Below are 27,854 nucleotides of genomic sequence, written 5' to 3'. Positions count from 1 at the left end.
GAAAGTCTTGCCTATTAAATCTGGTGTACTTTTTTGAGAGGGTCACCAAAGCACTGGATGAAGGCAAGACTGTGCACACAGCATACTTCAACCCGGCCAAGGCTTTTGATACAATACCCCCACTCAGGCATTACAGACAATCTAACTAATTTAGGTATAAACACTTTTATCACTCTCTGGATAGCCAAATGGCTCACTAATAGGACACAGGAGGTCAAAATAGGTGAGGCCAACTCAACCAAGAATCCAGTCACTAGTGGAGTCCCCCAGGGCTCTGTGGTGGATCCGCTTCTTTTTGACATCTATTTCTTTGAAATGGAAGAAAATGCTGAAGAGTTATAGCAGACTAAGTTTGCAGATGATTGCAACCTCGGGGTTATCATCAACTCCCTTGCAGACAATAACATTCTCAACTACCCCTCTATAGATTTGGAAGCCGACACCACTTCTAAAGTACAAGCTCAGCAAGTCCTAAACTTTGTTAAAACAAACATCCTGGAACAGTTGGTCCATTCTCCTGCCACGCGTACTAATATCCTTGACCTTGTACTATCGAACATGGGGGGATGATCAGGGATCTGGGTACACATGCGGAGAGTAGCCTTATCTTCAACCACCACATGGCCACAGTGGTGAGGAAATTTTATGTTGCACAACTTATAAGTTAGGGATCTAGGTCCCCAAAGATGTCTGTATCCCACTGTACTCCACCCTTATCAGAGCAATCATAGAGTACAATGCTCCCTTTGGTATGTACCTGAACAGGCATATGCAGCAACTAGAGCAATCTCAGAGGTTCCTTATAAAAAGAATACAAAGCATAACGAACCTGCCTTATGCAAAGTGCCTTAAAGTCCTTTCCCTCTAAGTCTCTTGTAGGTTGCTGAGGGGTTATCTATGCCTGGCTTACAAGACATTCACAAACCCCACACTTATGAATCTCCTACATATTGGTAAGTCAAAGAATAATAGAAATATAAGGTCTAGGGACCTGAATTTTGTCTGTAACTTAAACAGAACATGCTGGAGAGACAGATTTCTGCCCTAAAGACTGCCCCTCCTATGGAACAGGCTTCCCATCCATATGAAGCTGAGTTTGTCTATTACCCATTTAAAAAGCAACCTAGACAAGTGCATGGGGAACAGGAAATTTTTACCGGGCCTGGCATCAGTAGCTTATAAATGCCTGGCCCTCAGTGTCCTATTTGGATACGGGACATCATTATTCTTTTGGGGAAAACTTGACTAGGCTTAGAAAGGGCCCCCAGATCATTAGCCTAGTAACAGTCTATGACTCTATGTGAAATGGAATATTGGTCTTCAGTGACCAAACTGTATTTTCAGCAAGGGGATATTCATGTAGGGGGTTCATTAACAGTATCAGCTCTACCTTGTGACACTGTAAAGCAAGATAAATTCTCTGCATAGAACTGAAACTTTGGCTCAGTAGCATGGTGCTTGATGTGCTGGCTGTTGGTGGACCACATGCCAACAGTATGGCATTATACAAGAAAAGTTTTGCAATTTCAGCCTGATTCAGATGCATGAATGCACTAAAATGCATATTGAACTCAATGTAACTTGGTGAGGTACAGATGGCTTTCAGCAAGACTTCTTAGTCTGTGTCATATATAAGTCTTTTGGGGAAATTAAAGAATATGTGGGTGAGGCCCAAAGTAGTGAGGTGAAAAGGAAACTGGCTAAGTGAATGCAAACACACAGCAGGAACTACAGCACAGCTATCTGAGAAAAAAGCTGCAAACAGCTAGGTGGCACAGTTTTCACCAGTTCAGTGCTAGGACATTACTGTCAGCATACCTGTGCATGACATCACACTGGGGCATACCCCTCAACCTCTAAACACAAGAATCAGAAACAAAGCCCAAAGCGATGAGGGGCAAAGGGCCAAAATCAGGGATAGACATTAGATATTATTTCTAGAAAGTTTCACATTACAATGCATTTTCTGAAGGAAATGAAATCTGAAACCCAAATATATGTCATTATGTAGTGACACAATCCTTCATGATTTGCCAAAAACACGGATTTTATGAGGAACTGACCAAAAATATGAAGTAAAGTCAGGATAATTTTGCAAAATCAGGGACTGTTGAGAACTCTGCACTGGAGTTAGAAGTACAAGGTTGACATGTCTGCCAATGACTTCCAACATTAGATAGTCAGTCATTAGCAATGTCTGATAAGGTCTGTAGGGTGAACAAGCGTATGGTAAGTGTATATGCAAGTGAGTTTAATTAATATAAAAAGTACAAAATCATGCACTTTGGTGTGGTAATACAATAAACACATAACATACATAACAAAAGCAGTCATTCTGGGGAACACAGAATAGGAAGAAGATTTGAAGGTATACCTCCTTCCCGATTTTGACTCAAATTTCTCTCTTAATCCTTCCTAAAACTGTTAACCTTTGGTAAAAAGGTGATGAATTGGGTCTATATTATATAGACGAAATTTCAAAATCTCGAACACTCACATGAGTGGAAATGCAGGTAATTGAAATCGCTACTGTGGGGGGCTGCACCCCCAACCCTCACTAAATATATATTCCAACTCCAAGATCGCACTACGGTGATGAAAGTGCAAATTTTCCGATCTTCACTGTACATCGATTTCACAATAGTGATTACGAAGAACGGTATTTTCGACATCTAAGCCATTTGAGATTTTGATTTTTCGTCGATCTAATAGGGACCCGATGAATTAAACAGTAAATAAGGACAATAAGTAGAGTTATGTTACTTTTTTAAATCAGAAAATATATATTAAGTCACATATGTCTTATTCTGGCAATGCCTCAGGCTAATAGTACTAATATTTTAAAAGTGTCCTTTATTGTCCTTGATTATTTCTAGATTTGTCCCTGATTGGTTGAAAACTATGCCTGAGGGTTATGTTCATTCATATTTGCAAGCTAAAATATGGCACTGAGATATGCTGAAGTCATTCTGCCATCACCAATAAGATTTATTTGTAAAATTAGATCCAGTTCAGGTGGGCATATAATAAAATTGTAACTAAACTAGTTCGCAATGTAAAATGAACAGCTACCAAAAAAGGGAATTAAAGAACTGGAGTAATGTGAAAGAGGGTTTCTGCTGATTTATCAAGAGCAGTTTCGGCAGACATGAAAAGATCAAGGAATGCTCATCAGAACTACTTTCATTGATAGTGGAGTTTACATATTTTCCTACTGTTGTGCAACCTCAGAGTTGGTGTATATAAGTTCTAGGGGTGTCCCTCCACATGGGGGGGGGGGGGTGTAGGGGGAATTCCTTGGAGGTGAATGTTTTTGAATTTTTTCATGTTCCCCTAAACTGCTGTTGATAAGTTGACATGTATCCAAAGTGCTCGGCATGTTCACAAAGGAATGACAACGTGGTACACCAGACAAGTTTAACGGCACCTTCAAGAGATGACAGTAGCTGCACTGAGACAGCTCTAAGCACAGCATTTGGGTGAACTCAGGCTACATATCTCTTTCCATCAGCATTGTCATAAACAAGACATGAAATGTCTACAAAGATAAACTTCGTCACTGTTGTGGGACACATCCTCTGGAAAGAAAAAATGTACTTAGCATGAGTATCGAAGACAGATTCTGAGAAATAAAGTCCTTTCCCAACATGTGAACATGAAAGTCCACAGTATTAATACATGACCTGTGCAACTAGTCGACATGGAAAGTGCTTGGTCTGGAAAGTTACACTTAAAGACAGTGTTTGTTCCTTCATTTATTTACTGTACAAAGACTGAACATTGAGGTATAGCATACTATAGTGATGGATGATGAAACAAGTGTATGTCTGCAGTTATGTGCAGAAGCATGCACACATCTTCGTGTGTATGGGGACAGCTCTAAAAAAATACATAAATAAAGCTGTGGACAAGTTTGCTCCTAACGTATTGTAATTAGCATGATGTTACACTGGAAGGAAGATATGAAGGCACTGACAACAAATGTTATAAAACTTCCCCTATACTCACTGCTTTGTCCTGGAGATGCTTTTAGAGTTTTCATTTTTAAGGCTGTACATGATAAATAATCAAGTTTTATATTAAAAAGCTACTTAAGTTACAATGTGACAACAGGCACTGAACACTGCCCCGAAGCCTCATGTACTTTATAACGCTCAAATGTACATTTGTACTAGAAGCTATTGCAGTGGGTGAGATGGTGTCATATGATACTCCTAAAAAAATGTAGTGCTCAAGTACATAGTTTGTGTTAAAACAATTATCATGGGCTCAGGAAACGTAAGCAGGAAAACACATTTACTGCTTTCAGTCCATTTGCTATTTTCCATGCTGTGACACACTTCTCCACATGACAGAGATGACTTGTTTCTTAATATTCTATAGTGACAGCCTTAGTTCGCAGGTATTCATTTAAAGCTTCTTCCCCTGAGGAAAAATAAAGAAATTCATGGTAAGACATTAGAATACCACCAGTCATCTATAAAAAGATAATGTATGTGTTATCAGCAAGACTGCTATCTTAAGAATAAAAAGATTAAAAGAATGACAGGCAAAGCTACGATCCAAACAATGAAGAAGTTATGGACACAAGGTCCAAAGTCAAATTCACAAAGGACTTATTTTTTTATGTATGACTTTTTCATATACCTACCCTTTAGGCAGTGTACCGTAAACCAATTCTATCCACCAACATGCACTTTAACCTGTTCATCTTAGCCTAGTAGCGGTCTGTTCTTTTGACTTTCCCCACAAGTACAAATGAAGAGCATTTACCTTGTTACTGCCTATACTTTGACAGAAAAACATTTACCGTGTTATGGCCTATACTTTGACAGAAAAACATTTACCGCGTTACTGCCTATACTTTGACAGAAAAACATTTACCTTGTTACTGCCTATACTTTGACAGAAAAACATTTACCACGTTACTGCCTATACTTTGACAGAAAAACATTTACTGCGTTACTGCCTATACTTTGACAGAAAAACATTTACCGCGTTCCTGCCTATACTTTGACAGAAAAACATTTACCGTGTTACTGCCTATACTTTGACAGAAAAACATTTACCTTGTTACTGCCTATACTTTGACAGAAAAACATTTACCGCGTTACTGCCTATACTTTGACAGAAAAACATTTACCACGTTACTGCCTATACTTTGACAGAAAAACATTTACCGCGTTCCTGCCTATACTTTGACAGAAAAACATTTACCGCGTTCCTGCCTATACTTTGACAGAAAAACATTTACCGCGTTCCTGCCTATAGTTTGAAAGAAAAACATTTACTGCGTTACTGCCTATACTTTGACAGTACACAAACGTGTGGGTTTGGTTGATAGGTGTAGGAATAAACAATATTGCAAACACTAGAGCCACTTTGCTAGTTTTTTTTTCTGTTTCTCCACCAGATTGAGTCAAAGATATCAAGAAGGTATGTGCATGGAAAGAAGGGTTACCTATACACCAGTGATATCTATTCAGCCTTTTCAGTAGCCCTCTATTGACTGTGCCACAAGTGTTCACTGAGGTGGGGCTGAAGCAGGAATGACCATTTTCTGTCCAAAACATAACAGAAGCATTCAAGATGTTCTACCCCACCAGCCCTCCTACTGCTTAAGGCTGAACTAAGACACTGTTCATCACATTCACTAATAAGTAGACAAATTATAAATAAAGACACGCTGCTGTCCGAAAGATCAATGGTGTTCTTAGGCTTCATTTGTTTGGCTGCTGTCAAGAGTTCTGAAGATATAGATGCATCTGTTAGCAGTATACTTGTGTGGGCCTTTAAGGTACAAGAACCAAAATCAAGCTGACCATATCTTGATCTCTAAGGGCGTCATACAATCCCCAGCTCAACAATTTTTTTCCTCTTCTATTCCCACACTCAGGATGACAAACAACTTCTGCCATCACATTCTGTGATGTCATATGCTGGGATACAACAGTATCATCTAGTCCTTGAGTTTGCCATCTGCCCAAGCACAAGATGTAACACAGGAATTTCCAAGAGCAGCCACTGGATGGAGGGGCGTCATAAGTAAAGGAGGGACGGTGGGGAAAGTAACAATATCCACTGACAAGACTCCTTCACAGATCAGCTAATACAGAAAATATATATGTTTAGTATCTGGCAGCCCTTAGTGAGATGACTGTTGGGATGAATTATATAAAATGCCATTAAACCACCTGGGTCGCCATAGCCAGAGAAGTGTCAAATGCCAAAATGCAGAAGATGAATCCTGTAAAATCAAAGTGCCAAAAGACATTCAAGTTCTGGAATTATAATTCGAAGAGCAGTGCTTAGTGAAGGCTGTAATAGAAACGGGTATCAGGGACATTTTTTCTCTCTTTTTGCTGGACTGTTGCTACAATAAAATCCAACACTGTTATGATCTCTTTGTAGAACTCAGATGGTGTCCCAAAGGACTGTTAGTAAGAACTTCTAGTTTATGTTTTGCTGTTCAGGTATGGATAAGTTTATTTTATGCATAAACCTATCTGTCTTTTACCTTTTCTAACATAACAGCAATTGAAATGGTTGCTCTGACATCTCCTTAAGCATTATCCAAAACAGCCCTAATAAAAGTATTAAATTGAGATCTTAATTTAGTTCTTCTTCAACTCATTTCCAACAGCCTAAGAGCAGAACTGCATTCAATAAACCAAAAACTGCAGTAAAGGAATAAAGAAAAAGAAGAAATACAGAACATCCAACTGTGGACATTAATAGCTATCTTTACACATACTATATAAGCAAAGGATCATTAGCATCTGGCAGGTAAGTAATACAATTTTCAGACTCTATTAGTTAGGCTTTATTCAGTTAATAAAGTACATTTTTTGTTTGCTTTTTGCTGTTGGTCAACAGGAAATGATTTAGTGGACTGCTGGTTAGGTGGTCTTCTACTGCTAATGGCAATACTGGAGTAAATTACTTTTAAAACAAAAATAAAGAAAAAAGCCACCTGCATTAAAAGTGCATATCAGGTCATGCATACAGTATGAGAATCTGACTGTGTAGTGTGCACAGGCACAGAAATGTCCCATTAACTTAGAGAGTAGCAAAATATAGACTTTTATGTATATATATGTATGAATGTATCTTTATGTACTTATTTACAACCATTAAGTGGGATAGAAAACTGATCCAGGTAGACCTATTTCAGGTTCAGCCAGGACAGAAAAATAAAATGCAAATATGATTACCAATCATGCATCTGTATTCAAAACTTAAGCTTAAAATACAGATAACAGAAATAAGAGAAAGACTGAGAGAGAGGAAACGAGTGAAGAACACACATCTGTTTTATTTACTCAGAATTAACACATTTTTTTTTTTACTTAGAATTAACACATTATAAGTGTTTGTAAAGATAAGCAGGAAAAAGGTGGAGTGGGGATTATGGTGGACTCCTGTACACTGCAAGGAGAAGAGACAGGACAGCAGCAGAGAAGCCAGGGAGTTAGTGATGGAGAGATACAGTGTGTGCAGAGGAGGTGGAGGGGGTAGAGGGGGTTGGAAGAACACAGTGTTCTGGGAAGGATAGAAAGGACAGAAGTTACAATGTTTTAGGTGATGTGATCAGAAAAAGTCTAAGAAGTTATGTAAGCTTTCGGACTTAAACTATGCATTCTTAGAGGTATATAGTAGACAGGATTTAAGCTTTGATCTGATTCACTAATAGGTGCTGATGTTTCCAGTGCTGAATGAGAATGAGTACCAAGGTTTAGGATCTAGTATTGAGAAAACATGGTTGGTACACTGTATTTTTGTGTAGTGGTTAAGAAATGAGAACGTATTTTCAGGGTGCAAGAGCAGGTCATAGTTCCTCTCTCTTATTGTGAGTCTGTCTGCAAAGTAAGGGAATGAACATTGATTAAGCAGCTTAAAAATGAGGGAGCCTAGCAGGAACCTGGACCTTTACTGGACTGGTAGCCACTTTCCCTGCTTGAGCAGAGAACAATGATGCTCAGGTCTGTACATTTTGCAATTTTTTTGGTGTAGAAATGTCTGACACTTCAAAAGGCCAAAAGACATAGGTCCTGACTGAAATCTGTTGCAGTATTCATAACAGATGGGTTGTATAACTCTCTGATGTCCGTCCAGGGTACCAAAACTTTACCTTCCTGACAGCATATGTCCAGATGATAACCTCAGCTCGTTGGTGTAGGGGAATATAACTGGATGTACACAAAAGATCCTCAGACTATTTTGCCACCAACCAGAATGCAGTTGCTGCACCTGACGGACTGTTATCGTTTGGTATCATAGATTCACTTGTTGGATTCAGATAAGTGCCCTGTTGGGGATCCTTCCTTTCTAAACCTTTGACTGTACTTTAACTCTTACTAGATGTTAGCTAGGAGGGGTAAGTGTGAGTGCAGTAAGAAAATTCCATGCAAAGACTTGCACACTAAAACGACTACAAAACCTGCTCTATTTGTCAGTCATTTGTCCCTAAAACCTGTTCTGTTTGTCAGTCATTTGTCCCTAAAACTCACTGGTCTAGGGTCTCCACTCTTAATGCATTCTTTGAGACCCAGTACAGAAGCCAATACAGCTCCTGAGCCCTTGCAGATGATAGAAACCACTCCTCATTATCTCAAAGGGCCCTCCTCGTGGAATCCCTCAGATCCTTGTGTGGGAGGAGATTCCCAATACTCTTATCAATATACACCAAGGCTCTGAACCTTCTAAAGCTATTACAGGCAGATGCCACATAAAAAAAAAAAAAACTTAACCACATAATGTCTCCTGCTGTGTCCAGGGAGAAAGAATGGATTGATTCTTTTCAGGGAATATTCAAGGCAATTATGTCCCTGAGGCCTCCTTCCACTGTGACCCAGCCTTCTCAGGCCACACTATAGAAACAGGCTTTAGATTCTTTATCCTCTGACAAGGAACCAGAGGGAGATTCTGACCACTCTATCTTCTCTTCTCAGTTGCATACACCTAAACAAATATCCTCTGATGAGGTAGACGCCCTCTCTGCGGATTCCCCCTTGGAACAGCCTTCTTTTGGAGAAACTTTGCAAAGCATGATGAAGCATTTTGAATGGCAATCTAAACAGGTGTTAGAGGTACAAAAGAGATGCTACAACTTCTTACAGATGGACACTCCAGCACCTCCTCCAGTTCCTCCAATACCAGATGCTTACCTAGACGCATTTTAAGCCAACTCTTCTGCACCTGATTCTCAGCCTCCAAAAAGGCCGGACAGGTTCTATAAATACTTGATGAGCTAAAGTACCTATATAAAAACCCTGTAGCAGCTACAGTATCACTGGCCTCGGACAAACCTTTGAAATACTAATGTTCTCCACACTGACAATAGCAGTCAAGAATGGATAGGTGGGGTAAGAAAGTGTATACTTCCTCCATTCTGGCTTTCAGAGCTATTAAATACCAAACTCAAAATACTAAATACTTAGTGTTCCAGTCATTAAGTAAGACCATCACATAGCTCCTGTCACGTGAATCAAGACAACATATGCAATCCCTAATAGCCCAGGCTTCCCAAATAGCCAGGCACAATATTAAATGCAGTTATGATGCTCTGGATACATCTTCTAGGGCAGCTGCTACTGAGTCAGTTATCAGGTGGTACACTTGGCTGCGAGGCCAACCTATTCCTGAAGACTTCAAGTCTAAACTTTTAGACTCCCACTTGGATAATAACTTTCTAGTTGGCTCACAAGCTGTCAGTCTTTTCAAGGCATTACAGGAATAAGGCAAGGCAATGAAAGACTGCTGCCAGATCCTTCTCTTTGCAGTTCTCAGGTATCATATATCATAGAAATTATCCAGCAAAATCTACCTCCTTTGCTAAGAGAGATTCTAGATCCCCTCACAGGCAAAGGAAAATTCCTAAGACAAGATTCCCAGATAAAACTCAAAAGGATACCCTTCCCGGGAGGCCTCAATTTGGCACTAGGCTCCTGTGACTATATTCCACCTGTCATCCTCTCCAGTCCCAGACTTCTCATTCCCCTCTCAAGAAGGCTTTCTCTTTCTCTCACATTCTGGGAAATAGTAACCTTAGACCAGTGGGTCTTAAGCATTATCAAGAATAGTTATGCTATGACTTGGGAAAGCAGTCCCTCTCCTGGGGGAATATCCCCACCTTCTCTCAACCAGATACCCCTGCTGGACCCTATCATACAAGACATACTGGCTCAGGGAACCACAGAAAAAGTCCCCTCAACCGTTTTAGGGAAGGGATTTTACTCAAGGATATTTATTGTCCCATGAAAGGAGGGCCAATGGATACTCATTCTGGACCTCTCCTAACTATACACTTTTTAAAGAGTTTTCTCTTTCACAATGCTGTCCTTACAAACTCTTCTACTCTTCTTCCTTCCTTAGTCTTTACTGGTATCATTAGACCTAAAGGATGCCTAGCAGCCTATTCCCATTCATCCTTCCTGTAGAACATTTCTAGGTTCTTTACTGGCTCACCATATTTTCAGTTTACTGCTTTGCTCTTTGGTTTTTCTATAGCTCCAAAGGTTTTCACAAAGTATCTGGTCCCAGTGGTGGCATTCTGCTGCATTTAGGGCATACAAATCTTCCTTTACCAGGACAACCTCCTACACCAGGTGTTGTCCAGGGACACCCTTCCCAAACATCTTCATTACACTGTATGACTTTTGACACTTCTGGGGTTCGCTATCAGTTACAAAAAATCCCAGCTCTACTATGCATGCCTTTATTCCTCCCTAGCCACAGAGTTGTTAATGTTACCCAGTGAGGCTCATTGCCCTCAGGGCTCTAGGGCTTATAGCTGCCCTCAGGGCTCTAGGGCTTATAGCTGCCACAATCCATATGCTTCCCCTCAACAGACTACACAAGAGAAAAATACAGTAGTATCTGAAATCATTGTGGTCTTAACATTCTCACCCTATAGAGGCCTACATCTCTTTCTTCTTCCTTGCATCAAGAAGGAACTCCTTTGGTGGAGCAGTCAGGTTACTTTCAATCCAGGTCTTCCCTTCACTCAACACTGCACAACCAAGTCCTGTTTAAAGACAACTGAGAGAGGGTATGGGATGGGGAGGCTTGGACAGGAGACCGCAGAGTTCAAGGAGAGTGGCCTACTCAAGTATTGAAAGAACGCATCAACCTAAAAGAAATTAGGGCACTTTTGCAAGCAGTACAGACCTGCTCACATCTTTGGAAGCCAGGCACTCTGCTAGTGTACATGGGCAACACCACAGTGATGTGGTACATAAATAAGCATCGAGGCACAAGATTCTACCCCCTGTGCATGCTGGCATGGGCGCCGGAACCATAGAGCGAGGGGGGAGGGGAGCCCCCACACTTTTTTGCAGACTCTGTCCTAATTAGTTTTGTTTTCCGCGCCTCCCAACTGCCACAATGACATCGGTTTGCGAGCAGAAAGGATTAATCAGATGCTGCCGCAATGACGTCAGCGCGTATGTCTGGCTTGTGAGCGGGAACAGATTATTCAGAAGCTGTCAGCATGTATGTCTGGCTGGTGTTTGCGAGGAGGAGCAGGAATATTCAGTGTGGAGCTGTGTCTGTGGACTGTAATTGCACAGTGGAACGGGAAGGATTTACTGAATACTGCTGGATCAGTGAGTAAGCTAGTTGTGTGTGTGTGTGTGTGTTCTAGTCAATGTATGCCATTCTGTATGATAAGCATCATATCACTGCAACACATACATGCTAAACACATTTCACATTTGCAATATTAGCGCTGTTTGGGGGTGAAAAAACTTTGTAGGCCAATCCTTAAATATTGCAATAGGCAAGTTGCATTACAGATGGCCAAGATAAATTAACTTCTTCAGCTCACATTATGTGGTTTTACAGACTTTGAGTTTTAAACACAACAAATGGAAGAAACCATTTTGAAACATGTTTTTAGAGATGATCTTCTTTTGGCTTTTCCTGGTTAGGGGTCACCACAGCAGATCACCTGTCTGCTCATGATTTGCAGTGGAGTTTTACAGTGTCAAGTTGCCAGCCTGGCACCCAACCTTCCACAGAAGGCACACACACACAGGCAATTTAGAGTGTCCAATCCACCTGCAGTATGTCTTTGGGATGTGGGAGGAAACCGGAGCACCCAGAGAAAACCCACACGACCACAGGGAGGACATGCAGACTCTGCACAGAAGGCACCCCAGCCAAGGATCGAACCAGAGAACCTCTTGCTGTGAGGGGGCAACATTAACCACTGCACCACCGTGGCTGCCCTGTTTTCAGAGATGATCTAAATGCTGAAATATATTCCACAGCCAAAGATTAGTTTCTAAAATACATAATTAAATACAAAATACAATATGCTGATTTAAGTTACTTAATAACGTTTGTAACACTGGATGAAGAACTGAGATAAATTGCCTATGATGAGCAAAAATGAATATGGAAAAAAAAACGGACATTACATTGCCTCCCTTGCCTTGTACTACTTACCTCCACTGCTAGATATAGCTTATCAAAGTCCGTTTTTAAATAAGGAGTTTGGTGCTCATTTTGTAAAAGATGACGTGCCTTAAAAATGTCAAGCAGTAACACAACCTGTAAGACAGCAAGATATAACACAATTTCAGATCCAATAACCAGTACTGATAGGGAAACGCCTGTGTCACTTTTAAAACTGAGAAGCAACAGTAACACCCCCCCCCCATCTCTCATTCGCTTTCTTTATATAAAAGTCCATTATTTGAAAGGCCCACAGGTTCTCAGGTGTGGCGCGTGCTATAGAAAATCAGCTCTCCCCACAACTTCTGGACTGTTTCTCTTGTTTATGTATAAAGTAAATATAAAAATAGCCATTCAGCAGGGCAAAGCCACCTAGGTTAGGGGAAGAATTAGCACTAGCTTCTCTAAGGAAATGGAATTTAAAAAATCACTTAATAGGAAATTCCATCCAAAAATCCAAAATTTTCCAAGTTCCTTGATTGTAAAAATTATGAGTGAAGTCCTCTGGACTGACACTCCAGGGCAGTCTGCTTCCATACTAGATGACTGAGTAAGAAATATGCCTGATGAAAGGGAGTCGTACAAAAAAGCTCATAGCTTCCAAAGTACGATGGACTCTCCTTGTGGCAGTATTTAGACTTCTATCTTTTTTGTGTCCTGTATGCAGCTATACCTTGTTTGAATTGTTACACATATGCCTCACTGGATAATAAATCCTATTCGCCAGTCTTTTCCAGGTTGCCCACACCTATTCATTCTCTGACTTTGTTATTTTGAAAAGAAAGGAAAAAGTAAATTTGATGCATTTTTCACTTCACACCCGAGAAGAGGCAGTCACACGCAGCCACCCACACACAGTAGTTACACATTGTGCCTTATACCTCTCAACTGTCCAGATTTTCGCAGAATGTCCTGTTTTTATCTTTGTATTTTCTGTGTGTTCCTCAAAAAATCTGTGGTTTTCTGGCAAATACAGAAGTCTGAAGTCATGAAATAATGACTTACATTTGTGTTTCAGACTTCATATCCTTCACAAAAGCCATGCTAAGTCAAATCCTGTTATTCTACCAACTTCTGGGGTATTTGTCCCCCATTAGTTTAGGCATTGCCCAGATTTCTTGCCCTAAAACGGTGTGTGTGTGTGTGTGTGTGTGTGTGTGTATGTGTGTGTGTGTGTGTGTGTGTGTGTGTGTAAATGCTGCCAACAGGATAGATCTGATGGGTAGAGGTACTCGGGCTCAAATCCTGTAACTTAGGTAAAGGAAAAAAGATCCTAAAGTCCCTAGCCACCATCACTTGTGAATTTATGCCTCACATTTTTGTTCTGTTCCTCTTCTGGTATGGTAAAACAAAACCTTTTATTCTAGCAAGTTTCAAAGGTTATAAAATCAGTATTTGAAATGTGTCCCTATTTTGGGGCTGTATTCCCCCACTATTGGCTTTGTTCTGTATTTTTGTGCTAAGAGGTTGAGAGCTATGGTGAGAAGTGGGAACTGAATTCACTAAATGATATGATAGCCATTTAAGTTTGTCTTCCTGTCTTTCAAGAAACTGTTGGTTTAGCTTAGTGGTATGTTGCTCTGACTGTAGTGCATTGGGTTCTGGGTTCAATACTTGACAGTGAAATGCCTGGTTGTAACACAACATTTTATGCAAGCAACTTTCCAAAATTATACACGCAATGTTTAAAATGCGTCTCTGTTTTTTTGGCCTTTTGCCCCCCCCCCCCAACCCAATTGAAAATAACTTCAAGAAGCTGTGCAACATGCCTATGGCTCAACTCTACTGTGATTCTGTATTTATATATTGTGTGTAGAAGTAGACTGCCATCATGGGAATGTTCTGAGTAGGGCAGTTTTGTCACTATTGGTGCATGCATTTTGCTTCATTGCCTACTGGAAAAATGTTCAAACAATACATTTAAAATGCAATTGTGTGTGGAAGAAGACTGTTATCATGGAAATGTTCTGAATAGGGGAGTTTTGTCATTATTGGTGTATGCATTTTGCTTCATACCTACTGGAAAAATGTTCAAACAATAAATTTAAAATGCAATTGTGTGTGGAAGTAGGCTGTTATCATGGAAATGTTCTGAATAGGGCAGTTTTGTCATTATTGGTGCATGCATTTTGCTTCATTGCCTACTGGAAAAATGTTCAAACAATAAATTTAAAATGCAATTGTGTGTGGAAGTAGACTGTTATCATGGAAATGTTCTGAATAGGGCAGTTTTGTCATTATTGGTGTATGCATTTTGCTTCATTGCCTACTGGAAAAATGTTCAAACAATAAATTTAAAATGCAATTGTGTGTCGAAGTAGGCTATTATGATGGACATTTTCTGAATAGGACAGTTTTGTTGTTATTGGTGCATGCATTTTGCTTCATTGCCTGCTGGAAAAATGTTCAAACAATAAATTTAAAATGCAGTTGTGTGTGGAAGTAGACATTTATGATGGAAATGTTCTGAATAGGGCAGTTTTGTCATTATTGGTTAATGCATTTTTGTTTCATTGCCTACTGGAAAAAAATGTTTAAACAATAAATTTAAAATGCGCTTTAACTTAAGTCTAACAAGTGTGTTGTATTATACAAGGAATATAATTTAATACAATCAGGAAGGTGAATCAAGGAATGCATAGATGTATGCATGGCCCTAAAATGTGTTTGAAAACAGCCCAGAGGAAAGTGTGAAAGGCTCAAAATCATGGGCAAATTTTAAGCTCTACTCTTGTTACCAAAGCAATGGATGAAGGTAAAACAGTTCACACCATATTACCTTGACCTGGTCAAGCCTTTTGACACAATCCCCTACTCAGGTGTAGTACAAAAGATGAATAATGTAGGAGCAAACACTTACATCACCCGCAGCATTGCCAACTTGGCTCACAGAATGCAGGAGATCAAAACAGGGGAAGAGACCAGTCACCAATGGAGTCAACCAGGGTTCGGTGCTGAGACTTTTTCTGTTTGGCATATACATCTCAAAAGTAAAATGAAATACCAAATAACTTTGGCCAGCTAAGTTTGAGATGACTGCACGCTAGGAGGTTATTGAATCCCCAAATGACTTAACCATCACGCAGGAAGGTTTGTCCCAAATAGCAACTGGTGTCAAAATCATGACAATGCCCTCTGAGAACTGATCCAATTGTTTGGCATTTGGGAACCTGTGTATAAAGTGACCTAACTTTTAACCAACATGTGCCCAGAGTCATAAGAAAGCCTTTCTGTATTGCACAGCTTATAAACAAATTGATTGTGACTAGATCAAGAGATGTTGTTGTCCCCCTTTACAAAACTCTCATTATGTCAATCATTTTGTATAATGCCCACTTTGGCATGTATCTGTCCAGCCCCATGCAACAAATGGAATACCTTCAGAGATACCTTACTAAAAGGATTCAAGTCCTAAACAATAGGTCTTGCATGGACCACCTCAAAGATTTATTACTATCCTACAGAGTGCTTAGAGGTGACATGTCTGGCATACAAAGCATCCTCAGACATAGGTTCATAGGTAGGTACTAGGCTATTGGCCCAACCAATATAAGCCTAGCCAAATGGTACACTGGCTTTTGCCACCCAAGAAAATTAATTTCCTGTGCCCCTGTCAAGCGGAGTCACAGAAGTGATCCCTGGGGTGAATTTCCTATCTCCCATCCAATCAAGATTTTTCTTGAAGAGTGCTAATGAGGAGCTTTGTTTGATATAGATAGGTAGTTTGTTCCAGAGTATGGGAAGTCTCTGAGACAGGAATCTATCCCTCCAGCATGTTCTGTTTATTGTGGTGACAAGGTTTAGGTCCCTAGAGCATGTAGCTCGGAGGGATTGGGATTTCGTTACGTGGAGCATGTCCAACAGCTCTGGGTTTGACATAGCTTTATATGTTAGGCAGAGATCGCCTCTGAGTAGGTGATATGCGACAGAGTAAAGCTGGAGTTTTTTGAGATGGTCTGCGTAGGGCATCTGTTTGAGGCCGGTAATCCTCTTTGTGAGGTATTTCTGTGGCCTTTCCAGTTGTTGTAGATGTCTTGTGAGGTACATACCAAAAGGGGCGTGGTACTCTATAATGGGTCTAATGAGTGATGAGTAGAGGGGAACAATGACCTCTTTTTTCCTGGATGAGAAACTTTTTGTGATGAGGTGTGCCACGTAGAAGGATTTCCTGACCACTGTGGCGAAGTGATTATCAAAGGAGAGACTATTGTCCACCCGTGTCCCAAGGTCTCTTATCACACTTTCGGTGTTAAGTAGACTACCGCCTATGTGGTAGTTCATGGGTACAGAGTTTTTACCAAAAGGGATGACAATGCACTTTTTGGCATTGAGCTTGAGGCCATGGCTATGACACCAGGCATCTGTCTCAGTGAGGCCCTTTTGTAGGATGTCCACATCATTAGGAGATTTGATTATGGCTCCTAGTTTGCAGTCATTTGCGAACTTTGTTAGCCAAAGACCTTCTGTGTTAGCCTGTACTTCAGAGAAGTAGACACCAAACAGGAAAGGACATAGGTGGTACTCCACTTGTCACTGGTTCTGAAGTTGGATTTAGAGTCTGCTACTTTCACAGTGTGGGTTCGGTCAGTGAGCCAGTTGGCAACCCATCTGGTGACATAGGGATTTATACCTAGTTTACTGAGTTTGTCTATAATTCCAGAGTGGTGTCGAAAGCCATGGCGAGATCTAAATATGCTGTGTGTACCACCTTACCCTCATCTACAGCTTTGATGACCGCTTCAAAGAAGTCTATCAGGCTTAGGAGACATGATCTGCCTTTTACAAACCCGAACTGGGTAGGGTCCAGAGTTTGGAGATTACCAATGTCACTGTTTATAAGTTCCATGATGATGCGCTCCATAGCCTTGCAGACCAAGCTCGTCAGGCTAATGGGGCGGTAGTTCCCGGGGTCCGTGGTGGCTCTCCCTTTGTGGAGTGGGATAACAGTTTCTGTGCGCCATTCAGTGGGCACAAAGCCTGAGGTGAGGCTATGAATGAACATGGTACTTAGGTGGTGTGCCAGTTTGTTCTGTAGTTCATGTAGAATGCAGCCTGGGATGTTGTCAGCTCCCATGGATGCTGTGTTCTTGGCTTTGGAGAGTGTATTTTTTACCTGTGCAGCCGTGATTACAGGTACTTTGCATTCTTCCGGTATAGAGATGGGCCCTTTAGGGGATGAGAGAGGGGTAAAGTTAGCATTGAACCTATCTGCCAGGATGTTGGCAATATCAGTTGGTTCTGTATATTTAATGCCATTGTGCTGTAACTCAGAGCAGATCTGAGTGTTTCCATTGAGATTCTTGACATAGCTATAGAATGCTTTGTGGTTGTCTTTAGAATCAGTGGCGATTTTGTTTTCGTAACTTGCTGTGGAGGATTTTATGAGGGATCTCAGCTTCTTACTGAGGCTGACCATGGAGTTCCTCCAATGATGGGATTTTACTCTTTTTTTGCAACAGTTTCTTTCTTCCGTTGTAGAGTTTGTTTATAGCAAGGGACCACCAGATTGGCCTCCTTTTTTTGGAGGACAGCATCTTGGTTCTGTTAGGGATTGCATCCATGCACTTGTGTTAGTTCTTATAAAGTGCAACTGTATAGGATTCAGCAGTCGTATCTCTATTGTCTATCAGCATGGGTGTTGTGAAGTTTGCCACTTCTGTCTTAAGAAGCGTGAAGTTGGCTTTGCAGAATTTTTTTACGGTGGTTTCCCTAATGGGGGGGGGGGGGGGCTGGGATGTGGATGTGGATGTCTAGGGTGATTTGCTTGTGGTCAGATCTGACCAATGAGGAATTGACCTCTGGTGTGGAACACCGCTTGCCCATGTTCGTAATGTCCAGGTCTAGGATATTGTTTCCCTGGTAGGGGTGTGGATAAGTTGATCCAAGGCATTGGAATTTATGAATTCCAGAAGACGTTGAGCACAAGAGTTGGTACATGAGTAGTTTTCCCAGTTAATGGTGGGGTAGTTGAAATCACCCATTATTAGGGTGTTAGGCTGTACCCTAATATTTTCCAGTGTATCAAAAAAATGAGGAGTGGGAATTCTGGGCATGGTGGGGGATCTGTAACAAGCTACAATTTGTACTGCGGTCTTGCCCAGAGTTAGTTGCACTTGGATAATCTCAGATGCATTATGCTGAGCAACTAGTCTGGAGGTGTGGATATCCTTAATGAATATGGACATGCCTCTGCCTTTAGTGCTTTGGTCCAAGTAAGGTGGCCGAAAGGTGTGGTATGAATTATAGCCTGGTAATGCAGGGGTGCTCTCTGCAGCCTTAAACCAGGTCTCTGTCACTGCACAGATGTCGATGTTTTCCATTTTAAGGAGTGCCTCGAGTGTGTGCATTTTGAGGTTTAGACTTCTAGCATTGAGTAGCATTACCCTCAGATTTTGCTTGCGTGTACCTGTTACGGTGGTGAATTTGTCATTTGAATCTTGCCTAAAAAAGGCACTATAGGGGTGGCAAGAGCCTTTGCCACTATCCAGAATCCCAAGGGTGACAAGTGCAGGCCATCTCTGCCAAAGCATCGTGGTTTGTCGATCATGTCATCCCAGGCACTCCGATACTGGATCCCCTTAGAATGACACCAGAAGCTTAGCCAATTGTTGAAGTCAATCATTTTGTCCTTGTACTGTGGTATCATTCTGGGTGATGGCAGGATGCTACTCAGGGCTAGGGTCATACCTGCCTGGGCTACAAGATCAGAAAGCTCATCCATGTCTCTTTTCATGTAGTCCAGGGAGGTACGTCTCAGGTCATTTACACCAACACTGACAATAACAGAGTCATATTTGTACTTGCTGTGGAGTGACCCGAGTACATGTGTTATGTGGCGAATCCTGGCACCTGACAGGCAGCAGACAGTGACTTTCCCCTTGTTTAGCCTGGTGAGTGGAATATCAGTGTGCCTGACTATAGAGTCACCTATGACTAGAGTGTTAGGTACGTTGTTAAGCCTTATGGGCTGTGGTTTTGTGGCACACTGAGTTTGTGGGCTATGTGTCATTTGGGTTGTGTCGGGGGGGTGGAGGTTGCTTGCGTTTTTGCTTTGGAGGTCCCTGTTGCTTGGGTATATTTTTTTTGAGAGCCTCCACGAATGTAGGTGTGTGTTTTGTGTTTCTATGTGTGTGTGTTTTGGTGGTGTAAGGTTTGAGGGACTATGTGATGAGTGGGGTGTGGTGCAAGTGTTTACCTTCTCCTCTTGATTGTCTAGTCCAGTCTTGGGTGAAGACAGGTTTGCTTCCACTTTGGTTATATAAGTGCATCTCTCACAGGTTGTAGTGTTGGGTGGTAGGAGGAGAGGGTGGTCTGTGTACATGAGGCAATTGCTGCATTGCCCCAAGATGCCCAGATTCATCAGGTAGACAGGAGAAAACACAGAGAGCTGACCCTTAGACATGCCTGGATAGGTGTTTATTTATTAAGTACTAAAAACTGTTTTCCTCTAGACAAGTGAGGAAAGTTGAGTGCTGTAGTAATTTGTAACTTATTTAGTGCTTACAATGAGTTCTGAACAAGTGCTGAGCTAAAGAAACAGATCTGAGTGCTGAAACTAGAAAACTGGCTAGTTCTAAGAAACAAAATTAAGCTAGAAGGCTTCCCTCCAACACAGAATGGCTTGGGGGCTCAGAAGCTTACAAACAGTCCTGGATACAGCAAATCTGTATCTGGACTAGACAACTTATAGGAAAGGCAGGGAATAAGCTTAGAATTTTTTTTTGTAAACTGGAAAGGGGAAAGGAGGAGCAGAAGCTAACTGGGTTGGCCTTCTCCAGTGTTCTCCCTGGAATAGGTAGAATGAGGTAATGACACCAGATGGTGAGGAGTGTCCCAGATCAAATTTACAGTAGGGGTGGGCAACTGCAAAGCCACCAAGTACAAAAACAGGATACCAAGAGGGAAGGTGGGTGGGAAACAAAAATCAGAACAAACAAACATAACCAGATGCTTAAATATTGTAGAAAATTCTACTTAATACCTCACACACAGTGAGTAAAATAAAAGGGCTATAAATAACTCAGAAATAAGCAAAAAACAGGATACTTAATGTTATATATATCAGATTCGTTAGCTCAGAGCTCTTCCTCCGACTAGCTCAGTATGAAATGACAGAAACAGTCACAAGTTAACTTCTTAAGTAACAAAGTTGAAACCAGAAACAACTTTAAAAAAAACTTGAAAGAAGCAATGAGGTGCTTATTCCAAGGCGTAGTCCAGGCAACCCCAGTCAGCCAATGACCACAAACAATTCACTCTCACTGAAATGCTATACTGGCTTTGGCTAAGCTATGATGACCTGGGACATGTGCTCAGACACACAGCCTCTACTAACAAACAACTAGGCCCAAAACACAAGCCTGCTGAGTATGGACAATGTTACACTACCAACACTACTTAGGTAGAAAAAACTGCAGAAATGTTTAAACAGATAAAGGATCAAGGAGACTCTAGAGAATGCTTTTAAATGCAAATAAGTTATATGATACACTCCTAGCAGGAAATCAGAACAAACAAACCCAACCAGATGCTTAACAATTGCAGAAAATTCTACTTAATACCTCACACACAGTGAGTAAAATAAAAGTGCTATAAATAACACGGAAATATGCAAATAACAGGATACTTAATGATATATATCTCAGATTCGTTAGCTCAGAGCCCTTCCTCTGACTTCCTCTGATTAGCTCAGTGTGAAATGGCAGAAACAGTCACAAGTTAACTTCTTAAGTAACAAAGTTGAAACCCGAAACAACTTTAAAAAAAGCTTGAAAGAACCAATGAGGTGCTTATTCCAAGGCGTAGTTCAGCTAACCCCAGTCAGCCAATGACCACAAACAATTCACTCTCACTGAAATGCTATACTGGCTTTGGCTAAGCTATGATGACCTGGGACATGTACTCAGACACACAGCCTCTACTAACAAACAACTAGGCCCAAAACACAAGCCTGAGTATGGACAATGCTACAGTACCAACACTATTTAGGTAGAAAAAAACTGCAGAAATGTTTAAACAGATAAAGGATCAAGGAGACTCTAGAGAATGCTTTTAAATGCAAATAAGTTATATGATACACTCCTAGCAGGAAATCAGAACAAACAAACCCAACCAGATGCTTAACAATTGCAGAAAATTCTACTTAATACCTCACACACAGTGAGTAAAATAAAAGTGCTATAAATAACTCAGAAATATGCAAAAAACAGGATACTTAATGATATATATCTCAGATTCGTTAGCTCAGAGCCCTTCCTCTGACTTCCTCCGATTAGCTCAGTGTGAAATGGCAGAAACAGTCACAAGTTAACTTCTTAAGTAACAAAGTTGAAACCTGAAACAACTTTAAAAAAAGCTTGAAAGAACCAATGAGGTGCTTATTCCAAGGCGTAGTCCAGCCAACCCCAGTCAGCCAATGACCACAAACAATTCACTCTCACTGAAACGCTATACTGGCTTTGGCTAAGCTATGATGACCTGGGACATGTGCTCAGACACACAGCCTCTACTAACGAACAACTAGGCCCAAAACACAAGCCTGAGTATGGACAATGCTACACTACCAACACTACTTAGGTAGAAAAAAACTGCAGAAATGTTTAAACAGATAAAGGATCAAGGAGACTCTAGAGAATGCTTTTAAATGCAAACAAGTTATATGATACACTCCTAGCAGGAAATCAGAACAAACAAATCCAACCAGATGCTTAACAATTGTAAAATATTCTACTTAATACCTCACACACAGTGAGTAAAATAAAAATGCTACAAAATAACTCAGAAATAAGCAAAAAACAGGATACTTAATGTTATATATCTCAGATTCGTTAGCTCAGAGCCCTTCCTCCAACTTCATCCAATTAGCTCAGTGTGAAATGGCCATAATACAGATGGACCTACTGAACATCAGCACGTCAAATGGTATCAGAAATACTCAGTCCAGGTATCTAAACTGAATGCTGTGGAGAGATGGATATATATCACAGAGGCTACCACTGTTCCAGAACAGACCATCCATAAAAATAATGCAAAGCTCATCCATCCATATTCAAATGCAACTTGGATCTAAGGATGGGTAATAGAAAATGTACTCCAGGATTTCACCTCATGCCATAAATGGATAGAGGCAGTTCCTAAATGCTGCATCTCTTACATGGCCCCCTCAAATTATCTATGGTATGATCACAGTTGTTCTCACTAGGGCTAATATACAATTATCAGCCATGGGGATAGCTAAGACCAGTCAGAAAATGTTAATTCAAGTAGCAAAAAGGAATTGGCTAAGTTTAAAATGTCTTCCAAGTGCACCTATGTTGGGGTAGCAAATAGTTATAAAAAAATTACCCTTTTAAGTTCACTAAGTGCCCCTGCCACCCTCCACCTCCCCAGTGTTTAACAGCTTCTGGCGCCTATGCATGCTGGCACAGGAAGTCTGGCACCTTGCCTCTTACCTGAATCTTACACTTACTGGAATGTACACTCCCTCCCAGAAGAACATCTTGACAAACTCTTTAAGCAGGGACATGGAAGACCCACACAAATGGTCTCTGAACACAGAGGTCTTCAAATCCATTTCTCTCAGGTGGGGAACACCCCAGATAGATCTTTTTTTCATCCCTGGAACATTGCCTACTCCCACTATTCTGCACAAGGAACCCATCATCTCTAGCCTGGAAGACAGATGCCTTCTCCTTCCAGTGGATAGGAAAATTCCTCTATACATACCCTCCTCTTCCCCTGCTTCCAAGGCTCCTGCTCAAGGTCCAGAAGGAATCTCCAAAATGTCTGCTTCTGGCCCCCTTCTGGCCAAGACAGCATTAATCCCCTTTCCTGTTTCACATATCAAAGGAAAATTTCTGGAAAATCCCTCCACAAGATCAAAGCATTCAATAGAAAGGGCAGCTCCATCAACCCAGTCTGAACTCCTTCAGTCTCACTCTCTGGATGATAGGATTTTAATCCCTACAAGACATGCCTTCTTAGAACAGGTTGTTCAGGTTCTTCAAGAAGTCAGGAAACCCAGCACTAGGAAATCTTACTCAGCCAAGTGGAAAGGATTCTCAGTCTAGTGCCTTAAACACAAACTCCAATACCTTCTGTTAGACATCTTCACTGCACCTCAATACTTCTATGACTTACTACATTTGCGATTGGCCTACTCTTGCATTAATGCTCACTTATCTACCAGTAATGCCTGTTTAGCTTTGAAGCACCCTCTCATGTCCAGGACAGAAGTTAAGCTTTATCTGAGATGGATTTTGCACTTTAAACCCCCAAGGACGCTTATTGATCCACCATGGGACCTTAATTTTGTTTTGTAAAAACTCACTTTATCTCTATTTGAACTGGCTACTTCTGCTATTCTCAGATTCTGCACTTGGAAAACCATGATCCTTCTGGCCTTGACTTCAACCAGCTGAGTCTCTTAACTCCATGCCCTCATGGCTATTTCCTCTTCTACAAAGATAGGGTAAGCCTTAGAGCCAACTCTTTTTTCATGCTTAAAGTGGTTAGTGTCTTGACTTCAACCAGACTACCAACCTGCTAACCTTCTTCCCCAATCCCCAAAATGGGAGGAACAAAATTTACACTGTTTAGACATTCACAGGCAATTGAGGTTTTACCTGGATAAAACCAAGAATATCAGGAATACAAAGCAATTATTCCTCTCCTTCATGGATTCCAGGTTTGGACAACCAGTTTCCAAACAAATTTTTGCATCCTGGATCTCAAAGGCTATTTCTTTTGCTACCCACACCATGGAAAGACCTTAACCACTTGGCTGAAAGCAGATTCCACTTGCGCAGTGGCTTCATCTGGTGCCTTCTAAAAGGAATTGGAAAGCTGCAACCTGGTCTTCTGTCCACACCTTCACTAAACACTATAAGCTAGACATCTCCAGGTACAGGGCAGTTTTTGCCAGAACAATTCTGTCTAGCCTCCTGGACTTTTCTTCTTCACTTTAGCCTGTTAACGTTTTCTCTATCTACAACTCTGGGAACCACCCACAGGTTACGAATATTTTCACAGTGATTTCAGTCAGGACACAGTACAGTTGTGTAAGAACTTACCATAACAGTAGATGTCCTGCTGATTACTGTTGCATTATTCCTTCCCTCCCACCTTATCCCCTTCTCTTCTTTTCTCTCACTACTTGCACAAAATACTATGACTTACACACACACACACACACACACACACACACACACGCACACACGCGCGCACACACACACACACACACACACACACACACACACACACACACACACACACACACACACACACACACACACTCTCTCTCTCCAGGATATTACATGGGTTCTGGGGGGGACTTTACTTACTTGTTCAAACTAAGACCCTCCTAGCTGACCAGTCTCCCTTCTTCAGGTTGCTGGCTTGGAGATAGTCTGAAGATCTGACGCATACATCTGATTATATACCCCTAAGCCAACAAGCTGAAGTCATCATCTGGACATATGCCCTCAGGGAAGGTAAAACTATGGTACCCCGGCCGGATGTCAGCAAGCTATAACCCATTGTTATGAATACTGCAGCAGTGATCAGTAGGATATCTACTGTTAAGGTAAGTTGTTACATAATTGTACTTTCTTTGCATTGTCTTTCATTTAAAAGGGATGGAAAACAAAATGAAAAACTATTTTTGCAATTAGCCCTCCATTATTTCTGTCACTTGGTTCATTCCAGGTAACATGATATAAAAGGGATCAAGACAGGAATCTTCGCAGTTCTGTTATTTGTAATATGCAGAAGAAAAATGTTAATTTTCTTTAAAAATTATCTCGTAGCTGAACTGAATAAAGGCAGTGTCTCTATTTTTTCTATGTGAGAAAAAGAAAAAAAAAAAGATTCTGCATTACCTTTTGACGATTCTGAAACACTAGCCAAAAATGACTAAATGTTGGAATAAGGTTGTAAGGGATTCTGTTATCACTGAAACTTGGGACAGTATTTATGTGTGTATATAACTGCAAGTTTGTTTTATATTTCTTTGACAACATGAGTGGATACCAGCTCTGCTTTCCTTTTCTTAAGAAAAAAGTACTGATCTAAGACTGTACAGGGCTACTATTTAGACTTAGAATCTGTCTATAATTCACATTAACAATTGCTGTAGAAAGCCTGAGGCATAGTAAAGGTATTAATTTACTGATTGTGTCTGTGTGACTCCTTTTATGTATTTGCTTTTGTTTACTGGGAAAGTCTGACTGAGTACATACCCATTTTCAATACAGATCCCAGGAGAAAAGATCCAACTTTATTTGTGCAACATCTCCTTAGTCTCTTTTTTGTTCATTTCTGCTGGAACTAAGATTACTCATTTGTGGTGTTTTACTACTGACAATTGTCAAGTACTCTCAGAATACAGGATTGGCTCCAACAAGTGCCAGTATAAGAATCAAAGTACAAGAAAAAGGTGGATTTTTTTTAACCGAGTAATCACTTGATCAACATAAAGTGTGGACAGGCATAGAGGTGGGTATTCAAATGTAATGGGAAATTAAGGAATCTCATTTATGGGTAACAGGATTGGATGCAGATGTAGAGGAAGGTCAGATGGCTGATTCACCAGACCGTTATGGGAACATCAGGATGACAGACTATAGGAATTGAAAAGGAATGGGACAGCTATAAAGAGCAAAGGTCCAGATTTGAAAAACATTAAGTTGCCTAAGTTTACAGCCTTTGTCAATAAAGATGATTATCCAGACATGTTTGTGATAGCGGCCACTGGATGAGGACAGTCCTGACACAATAGCCCTTACATCTCCTGCCCTATTTGTTCAGCAGTTGTGCTATTACTAACAGAATTACAAACTGGCGAAAACATTCTGTTACATTATAACTTAACTTCTGATACCAATGGTTACGAGCTTAAAGCTATTATTAGAATTAAAAAGTATCATACAATATTTTTCACTTATGCAGATGATATAATACTACTCTAAACAGATGTTCTGTCTTCTTTATTTTGTTACTATTCTTTTAACAGATCAATGATTCCACTGGTTACATAATTAATTTTAATAAATCAAAAGTTTTAGTTTCATTATTTCCACAAATTGGCTGCTACCCAGTTATAATTGTAAAAAGGTTACAGTTTTAGAGTGAAACTTTTCCAATCCTTGTTTTTCTGTAGCAGAACAACAATTTAAAATTGCCCTTGAAAAAACAATAATTTATTAACCTATTGGTATAATATAAATATTTATTTGCAGGTAGGATAAACCTTTTCAATCTTAAAATTTTCCCATGCTGGTCTTTCTTTTTGCAGAATATGATGAACCCCTCACCACCTGATTTGCCATTTAAAAGTCTCTTCATTGTAAAGGTAGTTCAACACATTTCATACCTTACAAGGGATAGTCGATCTAGGAAGAAAACAGATTATGATTACAGATACAAGTGCTGTCAAATTCACTCACCCAGTTGGACTGGTAAAATTTTTCTGGATATACAAAGAGTTAAAAAATATGAACTGCATTAAGTGTGAAAGAGAGACAACATGTAAGTCAAGGTAGCAAGTTATACAAAGTCTGTCACACTAAGTCATTGCTGGAAGGAATTACAAGTTCAAAGAGATGGCATTACTAATGAAATCTAAAGAAATATGTTTAGCTGAAGTAATTCCAATTTTAAATACAGGATGTGCCCATAAAGAGTGCTCCACACATAAGCACAACTCAAAATGTAAGGAGAAAGAGTATGTTAGTGCATACAAGTTCTTTATTTTCAAAACATGATAATTCCGTAAACCCTTTTTGATAAGGTGTAAAGGAAAAGAGTTGAGTGCGTATAATTCAGTTGTCATACAGGGCAGCAAAAAAGATGACGAGAAGAGTGACTGATGATTGACATCAAGCAGTACCTACAAAGCAGAGCTAAGGCATTATGCTAATAGGTATTCCCTTAGATGACATCAAAGTAAAAATTGTATAATTAGAAGCTTACACTGTTTGTAATGCAGACATTGGGCCACTATGTAAAAGGTTCACAGGTTAGTACTATGGCTAGTTGTCCTTTTGGGTCAATTTAAGCCTAGCCAATTTCCCCTTTTGTGCTCAAATTAACCTATCCCATTTAGATAATATGTGGGGACCCACACATGGGATAAAGCATTTAGAAGCTGCTTCTCTTCTGTTTGTTAGTAGTACGTGGCAGTTCTGAGTTAAATCTTCTGTTTCCCATCCATAGATCTCAGTTAATCTTGAATATGGACAGAGACAAATTTTGTTTTATGTATATGAGGAGTCTGTTCTAGAGCAGAGGTATCATCTGCGAGACATACCTGTCCCTCCAAACCATTCTGTTGATGTTGCAGAACAGGTTTAGATCCCTAGATTGAGTATTCCTAATGCCATTTGACTTGATGGCCT

At 40.5% G+C, this 27,854-nt stretch overlaps 1 protein-coding gene across 1 annotated transcript in view; it reads right to left on the bottom strand.

Moving 5' to 3' along the window:
• Positions 1 to 2,557: 2,557 nt before the first annotated feature.
• LOC122807285 (cytosolic 10-formyltetrahydrofolate dehydrogenase) overlaps positions 2,558 to 27,854 on the bottom strand; it is a 586,928-nt gene continuing 561,631 nt past the window's right edge. The window contains exon 23 of the mRNA XM_044078406.1: positions 2,558 to 4,425. Coding sequence (XP_043934341.1) covers positions 4,370 to 4,425 — 56 coding nt within the window. The 3' untranslated portion in view covers positions 2,558 to 4,369. The remainder of the gene's footprint in view (positions 4,426 to 27,854) is intronic.

The sequence above is a fragment of the Protopterus annectens genome, chromosome 7.part0, assembly GCF_019279795.1.
Source record: "Protopterus annectens isolate FY-2018-M chromosome 7.part0, PAN1.0, whole genome shotgun sequence".
NCBI lineage: Eukaryota > Metazoa > Chordata > Ceratodontiformes > Protopteridae > Protopterus > Protopterus annectens.
Note: the sequence above shows the minus strand (reverse complement) of the source record. Positions and strands in the feature narration are given on the sequence as shown.